Source organism: Canis aureus, chromosome 26 (genome assembly GCF_053574225.1).
Source record: "Canis aureus isolate CA01 chromosome 26, VMU_Caureus_v.1.0, whole genome shotgun sequence".
Classification (NCBI taxonomy): Eukaryota; Metazoa; Chordata; class Mammalia; order Carnivora; family Canidae; genus Canis; species Canis aureus.
Window position 1 is genome coordinate 8,196,387 of NC_135636.1, and position 13,047 is coordinate 8,209,433.

At 37.5% G+C, this 13,047-nt stretch overlaps 1 protein-coding gene across 10 annotated transcripts in view; it reads left to right on the top strand.

Annotated features, from left to right (window-relative positions):
- Positions 1 to 13,047, top strand: part of RALGAPA2 (Ral GTPase activating protein catalytic subunit alpha 2) — a 321,681-nt gene that overhangs the window by 95,767 nt on the left and 212,867 nt on the right. For all 10 annotated transcript variants that reach the window (XR_013364745.1, XR_013364747.1, XR_013364748.1 and 7 more), the window contains 3 exons: positions 7,405 to 7,572; positions 8,342 to 8,479; positions 10,181 to 10,329. Coding sequence is in view for 2 of the 10 variants with exons in the window: in XM_077871986.1 (XP_077728112.1) it covers positions 7,405 to 7,572; positions 8,342 to 8,479; positions 10,181 to 10,329 (455 nt within the window). In the remaining 8 variants the exon portion in view is untranslated. The remainder of the gene's footprint in view (positions 1 to 7,404; positions 7,573 to 8,341; positions 8,480 to 10,180; positions 10,330 to 13,047) is intronic.

The window sequence follows — 13,047 nt, forward strand, 5'->3', positions numbered from 1 at the left end:
CCTGATCTGTAGCAGTGTTTTATTTTTTTAATTTTTAAAGATGTTATTTATTTATTCATGAAGACACACACACACAGAGGCAGAGACGCAGGGAGCCTGGTATAGGACTCAATCCCGGGACTCCAGGACCATGCCCTGGGCAGAAGGCAGGCGCTAAACCACTGTGCCACCCAGGGATCCCCTGTAGTAGTGTTTTAAATTCTTTATGCCAGTGCCTACTACAAGACTAGATATGACTGACAAAGCTTATGAATTTTGCACAAGAGATACATGCTAGATTGATGTGGTTTTACCTTTATTGTGTAAATTGTTAATTTATCATACTAACAGTTCTGTCTGTATCCATTATTGCATTGCACACTTGCCAAGAGCATGCTCTATATTCTGCATTCCATTTAGTCCCAAATCCAATCTAAATTCTGTTCTGAAGTAGCTTGGGTCATGTAGGTAACTGCAGACTACTTATGATTGAACTTCTTAGACATCTTTGCACTGTGAAGCCAAAAAACATTTTACTTAAATTTTATATTTATTTTTCATCAAATCTAATTTGAAAGCATATATGTAATATTTAAAATATGAATGTTGGGTATGTTTTTTTGGGGGGGTATGTTAAAATACTAAGTAGAGATGCTTGAAGGGGCATGGATTTTAACATTGCGTTCTATTGCCCTCTTGTGGTCAATGAGGAATTTTTATTTTCTGGATGGCAAAACGTAATTTCTAGTGATTTCTTTTTTGATTTTAAAGTATTCAGAGACTATTTATTATTTAGGCCTAAAGGCAATTAAAGTTTAAAATGAACATTGCATAAGTGCATATTCTCAGTGAAGAGGTAAGATGTGTGTGTATGCACCAGAGAGCGGTGTGTGATGGCAGAAGATGAGATGTCCATGTGTGTGATGTGGGAGTGAATGCTGATGAGGGGCCCCAGGGGCAGAGAGGCTCATGACAGGGGCTGACCGAGCAAGTCTCCTTGGACTGGTTGGCCCAGTCAGTTGAAGGCAGTGGAAATAACTGAGGGGATATGAGGTTCATTGGCGCTCAGGGCAGCCTCAGCTTACTGCTGCCATCAGCACGCAGATTAGCAGTGAGTGCTAGAGGCTTCAGGTGGGGCAGTTTTGGTCTCGGGGTTGCCTTGCCCTGTTGGAAACTTGGCTTCTTACCAGTGTTTTTCCAACTACTTGTTGTAGGTCATGAAATCAACTTATCAAAAGCCAGTATTTTAAAAAAATAATTGAATAGAATAAAATAGAATAGACCAAAACATTTCAGAGTGCACTGTATGTTGTAAGGATTAGCATTTCTTTGTGAAACTTCTAAAACATTTATTTATGTATAATCTGTATACAGATGCATATATGCTTCTGTAAAATGTCTTACTTAGGTTATGAGTCTGAAACATTCAAAATACTGCTCTGAGCATTAGTTGTTGATTAGGTTGTTTTCTTTGTTGTTGGTTTTGTTTTAAAGAATAATGTTATATATATATTTTTAAAGTACTCATTAGGTAAACACAGTCTCAAGCAAATCACTCAAAATACTACTGTTACACAACCACTATCGATGTTAGGAGAATCTCATTCCAGGTATTTCTATGTATGTATATTTGGTGCTGGCCTGGCTAGCTAGATGAGCAGATAAGAGACTGGCAGAGTGGAGGTGGGTAAGGCAGGATATAAACAGGGAGCGGCCTGGCAGACAGTAGGGCTTACAGATGAGCTGATAGACAAAAACAAACTGGCAGGCAGGCATGGAACATCAGACAGGTGGGTGTAAACAGGCCAGCTGGCAGAGGTGGAAGTGAGTAGGGAGGTGTAGATGGACAGGTATGTAGGTGCAGACAGATAGGCAGACAGAGAATTTGGCCTACAGTTATAGGCGGACAGGCAGCCAGCCAGCCATGGATGGGTAGATGTAAAACCAGACAGGTTGACTGAGGTGAAGGCAGTGGCAAGGGGGCGGGTATATGGAAGTGCTAGGGTAAGGATGAGGGACTGACAGTGGATTCTTTAATTCTTAAGATTCTTTACTGCATTTTTTTTCTTTAGTGCATTTTTAATGAAGAGCTCTGAATTTTATTTTATTTGAATTTAACAGAAGAAAAGAAAATAAAGTGAAACAGAATTCTCAAAATTCAAATAAACATTCCTTTATCACAGGAAATATTAACATCTAAAAGTTTTATCTATAATGAGAAGATTATAATCACATTAAGGTGATGGAAACACTTTTTAGCCCCATGGTATAATTTTAGATAGCACTTACTAATTTCTTAACAAATCTGAAGAAATTATCAGCCTTCTAAGCCTCCTCTCCCCATCCACTTATTTTATTCTATAGTAAATTTATAGCCTAAATTTACCATTATTTGCAGTCAGTTTTGAAATCCTAATGTGCAGAGTTGTTTACTATTGGTTCTGAATGTAGAGAGATGCTTTCCTCACTGTCCTCAGTCCTAACATGCTTGCTTTAATGGACTTCTTGGATGGCCTTATTTTATCATTGAGTGGGTGTTTTCAAGTAGGTGTCCCTGAGTTCCTTTATGATGAGGAATATTTTCCTTTTGCCTTTCCACATGAACAGCAGTTTAGCTGGATATAATAATTTCAAGTCATTCTTTTTATCAATTAGGAATTTGCAAGTTAAAACTTCTAGAGCTTTCAGTATGGATACCTTCAACATGTTTAAAGTAATAAAAGACAAGCTTGAAAATGTTTCCAGGAAACCGGAAATTATAACACATGACTAAGCAGATGTAAATAATAAAAAAAATAGAACTTCTAGAAATGAAAAAAATTTAATAATTGAAATAGTAAAGGAAAACCTCAGTGGTAACTTTAATAGCAGATTAGGTACAGCAGAGGACAGAATAAATGGGATGACAGATCTGAAGAAATTATCCTGAGGGTTCCTCAGAGAGACAAAGATGAAAAATATGAGAGATTGAGACATGGAGAGTAAATACAGTGAGAAGCTGGGAAGCATGTGTTCTATTCTCTATCATTATTTTTTGTCTGTTGTTCTGGAAGTTACTGAGACTATTCTGCTATGACTATGGATTGGTCTATTCTCTTTTTAAAGTCCATCAGTATTTGATATGTACACATACATAAACATAATATATATAAAAATATATATTTTATAATTTTTAGTTTCAGTACAGATTCACAAATGTTCTATGTCCTTTGAATTGAATCTTTTATCAGTTAGAATTTTTCCTCTTTATCTTTAGTATGGTGTTTTTTTCTTTTTGTTTGTTTGTTTTTTTTTGCCTCAGTCTTCCCTATTCTTTTTTTTTTTTTTTAGTCTTCCCTATTCTTAATATAGCTCTACCAGTTTTCTTTTGGTTAGTGTTTGCATGGGATATATCACTTTCTAACTTTTTACTTTTAATCTTCCCATATCCATATGTTTTGGATGTTCTCTTATAAATGGCATACGGTCTTTTTAAGTCTTTAAAATCAAACCTTAAATTTTCTGACTTTTGATTGGAGAATTATTCTCTTTACATTTGGCATAACAAGTACTGTAATTGTGTTTAAGTTTACTATCTTTCTAGTTATCTTGAATTCTCTCAAGCTATTTTTAGCATCCCATTTTTCTCCTCTAGTTTAGTATTTTACACTCATCTGTCATATTTTAATTGTTAACATCCCTAACTTAAAATCTAGCATTAATTTCAACCTTCACCCTGTAAGTATGCACTCTAGTTCCATTTATTCCTTCTCCGTTCATATGCCCCTGCTATGTACAGATTTTCCTCAACTCATGATGCAGTTAACGTCCTGATAAACCCATCATAGGTTGAAAATATCATAAGTCAAAAATGCATTTAATACACCTACCAAACATAATGGCTTAACCTCACCTACCTTGAACATGCTCAGAACACTTACTTTTTAGCCTTCATTGGGCAAAGTCATCTGACATAAAGCCTGGCTTATAATAAAGTCTTAAATATCTCATGTAACTTATTGAATACCATAGTGGAAGTGAAAAACAGAGTGGTTATATGGGTATAAAATGGTTGTAAGTCTATCAGTTGTTTATCCTTGTGATCCCAGGGCTGACCGGGAGCTGTAGCCACTGCCCCTGCCCCTCAACATGAGTGTCCTACTCTCATATTCCTAGCTCAGGGAAAGATCAAAATTCAAAATTGAAAGTACAGTTTCTACTGAATATGCATTACTTTCATAATGTCGTAAGGTTAAAAAATTCTAAGTTGGACCATTAATATAGCTCTCCTAGTTGAGGACCGTCTATATTTAAAATCCATAGTATGAATATATGTATAATATGTATTATTTATATATATACATATATCATCTCTTTCAGAACTATTATTTTATCAAGTTTTATTCTTAGTATTCATATATATTCATATATACATTTTATTAATTTAGATTTATCCAAAAAATTACCCTTTTATTGTATTTTATTTCTTCCTGAATCTCTAATCCAGGATTATTTTCTTTCTGCCTAAAGAACAACTTTTAGTATTTCCCCTAGATCAGATCACCTGGTAAAAGATTTTCTCGTGGTTTTTCTTTTTTTATCTGAAAATTTCTCTATTTTGCTTTCGTTTTTCAAGTGCATTTGTCTGGATACTGAATTCTACATGGGCAGCTGTTTTCTCTCTGCACATTGAATATTTGTTCCATTGTTTCTTTGAGAAGTCATGTGAGGTCATTTCCTTTGGAGGAAATGTCTCTTTTTTCCTTTGGAAGCTTTTAAGATTTTCTGATTGTTCTTGGTTTTTAGCAGTTTTACTGTAATGTACTCTGTATTTACCCTGCTTGTGTTTGTGATTCTTGAACCTGTGGATTGATATCTTTTACCAATTTTGGCAAAATTCTCAGCTATTCTTTCCCCAAATACTATTTCTGCCCCCTTTTGCTAATCTTCTTTCCTTGTGCATCTGCAGCCATGCATAGAATAAGCTTTTCATTTTGTTCTATATCTTGCCTTCCCTTCTGAATTAACCATCCTTTCATCTCACTGTGCTTCAGTCTGGGTGTTTCCTTTTGATTTTTCATCCAGTTTTCAGCCATGTCCTTTCTGTTGTCAACCCATAAACACTGATTTTTAATTTTGGTTATTTTTCAATTCCATTTACATTTCTTTTTGAAATTTTCTTTATCCTGATCTATGTGTTTAAAGTATTGTCTGGTTTTTACTGTGATTTTGTTAATATTGACTCTTCTCATATTTCTGATTTTTATTTTTTTATTTCTGATTTTTAAATTAATATGCTACATATTAATCAGACAGTTCATACAAATAATTTGTGTTTTACTATTATTTTCCTACAGAGAAAAATTGTTTGCTTCCTGGGAGGAGGGTAACATGATATACCTTCATTTTGGATTTGGGTTACCTCATTGTCTATATTTGTCAAAACTCATCATGAGATGAGTCCACTTAAGATTTGTGCATTTCATTATTTATAAATTTTATGTTAAGTACCATAAAAAATTTTGAACTCTAGTCAGTGATATGCATTAGGTATGAAATAATTAGGTGTGAAATGTACTGATGTCTGCATCAAATTTCTTTGAAATGCATCAAAAATAAAATGGATTGAAACAAGGCTAAATAGGGGTGGATTGACAGATATATGGTAAAGCAAATCTAGCAAATGCTAATGGTAGAATCTAGGGGGTGGTATGTGAATATGCACTATAAAAGTATTTCTACTTTTTTGTATGTGTGAGAGTATTTGTAATAAAATTTGGAATAAAATCAGAGTGGGACACCACTGTACTTTGTCATACCCTTCTTGTCTTTGTTGATCTTCTTTGAGATACAAGTCAGAATATTTGTTACATTGATACATTGCAGTCTTGCTAGAACACAGACTCCTCTATTGTGGAATTCGATGTGACATGACCACCATCAATGGAAATTTGTATATTGTGTGAACCCTTGTTTTTTTTTTTTTTTTTTTTTTAAGATTTTATTTATTTATTCATGAGAGACACAGAGAGAAAGAGAGGCAGAGACACAGGCAGAGGGAGAAGCAGGCTCCATGCAGGGAGCTCGACATGGGACTCGATCCCGGGTCTCCAGGATCACACCTCAGGCTGCAGGCCGTGCTAAGCCCCTGAGCCACCGGGGCCACCCTGAACCCTTGTTATACTGAAATCTGCCTGTAATTGGATGCTGTGGTATGAACATTAAGGACAGTATTAAATCTCTGAACCTTGAGATCAAGACCTAGAATCATCACTTAACTAACTTTGGAACCTTGAAAAAGATCTCAAGTGTGCTAAGCCTCATCTTAATTCCTCATCTGTGGAATGACAGCATTTGCTATAGTATTGAGTTCCTCTCCTTTGTATTTACCCCTCAGACAGAAATATTCCTTAGAGCTGATACTCAAAAAGCAAATACATTTCTCCCTTACCTTTTTGTTTATATTTTTGGAATCTTATTAAATCAAAATTCTTACGTGCATGTGTGTAAAGACCTTCTTTAATGTTAAAAAGTTTATGAGGTGCCTTTGTGGCTCAGTTGGTTAAGGCTTGGGCTCTTGGTTTGGGCTCAAGTTGTGATCTCAGTATTGTTACATTGAGCCCCATATCAGGCTCTGTGCTCAGCGCTGAAGTCTACTTCTCCCTCTCCTTCGATCTCTGCCCCTTCCCCTGCTGTGCACATATTCTCTCTCTTTCTCTCTCTCTCTCTCTCTCTCTCTCCAATAAATTTTAAAAACCTTTAAAACAAAAGTTCATGTAAATATGTACAATGCTACAGCTGGCCAGGGGCTCTCTTTATTGTTGGTGTCTGTACTCACTTGTGTGCTGGTGAATGTTGGCTCTCCGAAAAGGAAGGTAAGGTGGAAGGGAGGGAGGGAAAAAAGAAGGAAGGAAGAGAAAAACAAAGGGAAAAATAAAACAAAGATAAAAAAGGCTCCAATTGGTAGCATTGCCAACTTCTGCGGTAAATCCTCCCTCTGTCACCTGCATGACATCCCTGAACATGGAGTTAGGAAGAGGCAGGACAGCTGGCTGCAGCTGGCTGCAGTAGTGTGTCTGTTGTCTTATGATCACTTTCTAATTCATTGAATTCATTCATGATCACGTCTAATTCATTCCTAGTTGTAAAACTATTATTGCTTATATAGCCAATTAAAGTATCTGTATAGGTACAGATACGGCTATTTTTGTGAAAAAAAAATCATTCAGAATGAAGAAGTTATTTTTAAATTGCATGACATTTCCTGGCCCAACTGAAAATGCCTTTTTTCCTCAGACAATTTGGTGTGCACAAAACCTGTCTGGCCCTGTATGTTTCAAAGGAAAGTCTGCAATTGGTGATGGTGATTGGAAATGTCTGTTATATGTCTGTTATAGTGACGTGAACAGGTGTGGAGTTCAAGGGAGCCTTCTCTTTTTATTTTAGGCATTTTTGTTGCCTTCCTGTGACATAGCTGTAACAAGGAAGGTAGTTCAAGTGTATAGAAAGTGGATCCTCCAGGACAAACCTGTGTTCATGGAAGAACCAGATAAAAAAGAAATTGAACAAGAAGATGCTGAAAAATTAGGATTTTCAGAAACTGACAACAAAGAGGTAGTGTGTTATCAATTGTTGTTTCTGTACACATATTTTAGCAAAGTATACAGTCAGTCAAGGGTGCCAATCAGTGGGACATGGGCAGGTGGGTCTCTTTTATCATGTGATGTTCTCAAGTTGCTGAGTTCTGTGAGGACCTGCTTCAGTGAAGCTGTTTCTGGGCTCTATTCAAGATCATTGGTTACCTCCTAAACCTCAGGGTAGGTACATATGTGCATTGCAGCTTCATTATTCACTGTTGCAGAAGAGTTGTTTTATAAACCATCGTATTTTACACGGCTCTGTATGAGACTGAAAATGTCACTATCTTAGGATTGACATGTTTAAGTAAATAGCATTTGAGAAACTAAATTTAGCATGTTTTGGCAGTCTATTCTTATGTAGTGGCCTATTCTAGAGCAGTTAGGATGTTACACACTTGCAAGGTCTACACCAATAACAAGTGCTATCTCCATTAATAAAGCCTCACTGCAGAGTGGGCAGTATCCTCAGAGTGAGTGCTGTTGGAATGGAACTTTCAGTCCTGGTGAGGTAAAGCTCACATTTTAAAGGTCTGTGTTACAGACTCATTCAGTCATTGGACCTTTGTTTATTCAGCACATACTAAACACTAGGCACTATTTTAGGTGCTGGAGATGGTGAACAAAATTGAAAAAAGACCCCCCCTCCTAAAACCTATATTCTTATGAATTTTGGTGAGTGTAAGGAATTATCTATGTAAACATGTACTTCCCCCCCTCCATTAACTGATTTTTATATTCTAAAGACTTCATCTGAAAGTTCTCGTCATAAGCGATCTTCCAGTTGGGGACGAACATACTCCTTCACGAGTGCAGTGAGCAGAGGATGTGTGACAGAAGAGGAAAATAAGAACGTGAAAGCTGGAGCCCAGGCTATGCTGCAGGTAGTGGCCAGCCAGAGACACAAAGACCTCCAATTGGAGTCAATTTGAACATTTTCTTTATTGTGATCATGTCATATAAAATACATTGATATTTTGATCTGTCAGTTCTCATTCTGAGTTTTCTTCCTGACTGCTCACCTTCAATTTATAAAGATTTTTTTTTTCTAGTCAAAGGGGACCTATGAGATGGTTGCAGTTTTCTGAGAGGGATTATTATGCATCGAATGTGAAATTACTGAGATCCAAATCTTGAAAAGTATCTTCTGAACACATATGGGCATTTAGTCACCTGGACTCTAATTTGCAAGACAGGCATGATCATTATATGATCTTATAGGGAATATTCTTAAAAACTGCCTGTTTATGAATAATGATTACAAATGCTCTAATTTTAAAATATTTATCTGAGTGGGCATATAAAATAGAACCAGTGCCATTTGGGAACATTGGAAAGAACTTTTGGCTGATCACTTAATCTTCCCAGACCTCAGGATTTTATCTCAAAAATGGGGATTGGGAAATTGATAACGTATTGGTTCCCATCTAGGTTGAAGGTTATTAGGATTGTAAGTGCCTAAAACAGAGTGCCTCTTTCCCCTGCTCCCTGGCGCCCCACCCTCCACCTCATATCCACTTTTCTAGCCTCCCACACAGAAGCCAGTCCTGGATGGCTTGCCTGTTGCCCAGTTTTCAGTGACATCTGTCATCGGTCTCTCGATAAGATTCTTTGTCATGGTATCCTTTTTGCATTCAGGTTCATTAGCAGTTTAATACTCTGTAACTATTGAGTTTTCTTGTTCAGTGAAAATCAGCAAATAATCTGAAATTAAAATCAAGATGATTTTACTTGACTAGTTTCAAAGAACTTTGGTGCCTGTTATTAGTAAAATCTATACCCTCACCAGAGAAGTGCATGCAGGAGTCCCTGCCCTGTGTCCCACTTGGAGCACAAGGACAGAACAGACTAGATTCGGGCTTCTCAGTTTTCTACTGAAATGCCCCTGCCAGTAGAGGACAGTGAACTTGTATCCTAAAGGTCTGAGGTAGAGTATAGAGCAGTCAGCTGACTATCAAAATTTTTAAAAATCTGTTTTTATCCCAAAAATTCACTTAGGTTTATATTCTATTGCATATAGTTCTCCTATTAAAAGTATATGCTCATGGAAGCTGTGCAGTGTTGATCATGTGGCATTGCCTGTTTCCAGGCTCCCTAGGAATCTACACCCCTGTTGGGTGTCAGTGGTGCTTTCTGTCAGCAAACTTCATGTGCTGGGAGATTCAACAATAATCAGATGTTTTTTTCCATTCAGTGTAGACCACTGCTCTTCTTCTTCTCCCCTGTCTCCCACCCCAAAATTTCTCACCCAGAAGCAGTGAGCCTTTCACTGCTTTCCCCCTTTTCCTTTGAAGAATGTCAAAAAGAAATCTTCAAAAGCTTTCTGATTCATAAATTTTCTGAAGTTGCAATGTTAACATGTATCAATTTTTTTTCTAAGAAAGCTCTTTCAGGTATCTCAGGTAATTCTAAGAGAATCAATTAAAAAAAATCTTGAGTATGTGTTGGTACCACTTGCCTTACTTGAAATAACTCAAAGGTGATCCCTCAGTAGAAGGAAATTAATACCATTATCTTTAAGAAAAATTTGTTCAGATTTATATGTTTAATTTAAATTTTCTAATGTAAAATGTGTTGTTTTCAAGGTATTTTTGACAAACGCAGCAAACGTCTTTTTGCTGGAACCATGTCCTGAAGTTCCCATGCTCTTGAAAGAACAAGTCGATGCTTGTAAAGCTGTTTTGATTATTTTTAGGCGCATGATAATGGAGCTTACAATGAATAAAAAGACATGGTAAGTTTATTTCAAATTAATACTGTAAAACAGATGTTTCTGTTTTTCAACATAATAATTAAAATGTTAAAGCCTCCACTTACTGATGGCTTTATAAAGTTAACAATAAGATGATAATCAATCTTTTGTAACAGTTTCTGTGAATTCTGAAGAAGGTAAGTATCCAGTACTTTGATGGTTTATTTTTATTATAGGCTTTAAAAATGTTACTGAATTAAAAGTAGTCATATTACTTAATAGTAGATTTTTCCATTTTAAACTGTCATCAGACTGCTTTGTGGAAAAGTAATAAAAGTGGTGTTTTATAATATCATTCTTCATAAGCCCAGGAGAAGTTGTTAATTGCTCTGAAATGCTGTTAACTGATTTTTATTGCTTCAAATTTGAAGTTTTAAATTCACTTTGGAAAAACAATTATTTTTTAAATGACATTGTCAGAATGGCTAAATAAATAGTACCGTCAAACATATAGTGGCGTCATGAAAATGTGCTTATGAGAAATGTTTTCTTTTTTATCCTTTGTTTTTGTTTGGTGTCTGTGTCTAGAATATCCCTGAAAGTAAACAGTGCAGTAGGTTTTTCCCATGCCCTGTCCCATAAGGAAGGCATCACTCCAGTTTAGGAGGTGTTTTCAGACATTCTCAGTAACAGAGACCTCAGAGCCGCTCTGTACTCCTCTTTCTTCATGTCCCCCAGTTGTGGTTGTAAAATGCCTCTCCAGCCTGTCCTTTGCGTGTTTCTCCCAGCTGGCACGGCCTGTGAGCGGCCTGGCTGGGCTCAGCCCTGCTGTCAGGATGTGATTTTTGGCCTCTGTGCTCAGTGCACAGGGCTGCTGCAGACCAGCACTGGTGGCCCCTTCTCTCATGGAAATCCTCGGTGGGGCCCCGTTACCAAGCCTGGGTTCTGGATGTTTTTTCTGGATATCTTTGAGTCAGCACTGGGGGTGCTTTGGAAAGCTCTGTGTGTGCATCTGAAAGCGTGCAAATGAGATAGGACTGAGCTGGCCAGAGCCTCTGGGGCTGTGGAGTCCAGCCTGTTTCTTTCTCAGTTGAGGGGAGTGTAGGCCTCAAGAAATCCTGTCAGACAGCAGGTTCACTGGTACAGAAACCACAGGAATCAAATAATTATTTGAAGGTGTAAACTCTAGAGTCATCTTTTGCAGACTTTTTATCATAGGACTTCTTGCCAAGAAGCAGTTAAAGCTGGAAATATTACTGTGATGAACAATACGATTTAAACAGAGTTAAATGCTGTATCAGAACATTGAAAGTAATGAGAAATGCTGGTATGCTTACAACAGAAGCATCTGCTTCTTGATAGTATAGTTACAGTAATAGCATTTTTGATGTTTTTTTTTCTTTGAAAACTATGAATTCAGTTCACTTTTGTATCAGTAGTATTTTGATAGTTTTGATAATTTTTTGGTGAAAATCCTAAGACAAAATTAAGCAATTCGTCTCTGTTCTTTTACAATTCAGAAATTTCCAGGTAAAAGTATTGAAAAACCCACCCCAGTTTATAGAAATATTTGAAAATACCAAAAAATAGTAGCACATAGAAAGGGATGTAACCTGTTTCCCCAGCAGATTATTGTATGCATTTTTGTGCCAGGCAATCCCTGAATTCTCTTCCTCCCTTCTTTCATGCAGTACATGACTACTGAGCTCTTGCTGTGAGGATATAGGGTGAACTAGACAGACTGAGGAACAGAATGAACATAGAAGCAGTTTAAGTGAAGCTGGGGAAGAGTACAGAGTGGTGGCTTAAGGAAATATCGAGGTGTCCAGGAAGACCTTTGTCTTCCCTGGAGGGGTTGAATAGCACCCTGAGGGCAGGGAGGGAGGGGTCAGGGGGACATCTGAGCATAGAGCTTCTCATAGAAGGAACAGCAAGTAGCGGGGCTCCTGGGTGGCTTAGTGGTTGAACATCTGCCTTTGGCTCAGGACATGGTCCCAGAGTCCTGGGATCGAGTCCCACATCGAGCTCCCTTCAAGAAGCTTGCTTCTCCCTCTGCCTATGTCTCTGTCTCTCTCTGTATCTCTCATGAATAAATAAATAAAATCTTAAAAAAAAAAAAAAAAGCAAGTAGCAAGTGTGATGTGTTCTAGGCCAGTTAGAGAAGGAGAGGGAGACTGGGAGGGGATGGAACTGGGGCCAACCAGAGCCAGCTTGTGTGGGGCCTTCCTCGCAGGCCGCAGGACGGACACCAGCTACTCTTCTGTGTGTGCACAGGAGTGTGACACAATCCAGTTTACGTTTCCAGAAGATTTCTCTGGCTTCCTCTGGAGGAGAGACGGTGCTGGGTGTGAGGGTTGGTGCACAAAATCCATAGCAATAGATGATGGCAACTTAGATTAAGACTGTAGCCAGGAAAGTGCTAAGAAGCAGTCCTGGAATAGTGAGCGGCAGCATTGTGTGAATGGTTACTGCCTGTGTGAAAAGAAGGGGACAAAGTCTGTAATAAAGAGTGCAGGAAATCCTGTTCCTTAGTGCAGGGATAGCACATATGCATAATTTCCTGTGTTCCTGTGGAAGTTTTATACTCTTGGAGCAGTTGTTCTTTGAGGAGAAGGGACCAAAAATCAATGTTTCACAAAATAAAAAGAAAGAAGCTGGAGTCAACACCTTTGGGAAAGATTTTTCCAAACTGGAGACGATTTTTTCAAATTCATTTTCTTCCAGAAGACTATGTGGCGATTTCATGGCTTGCTAAGCTTT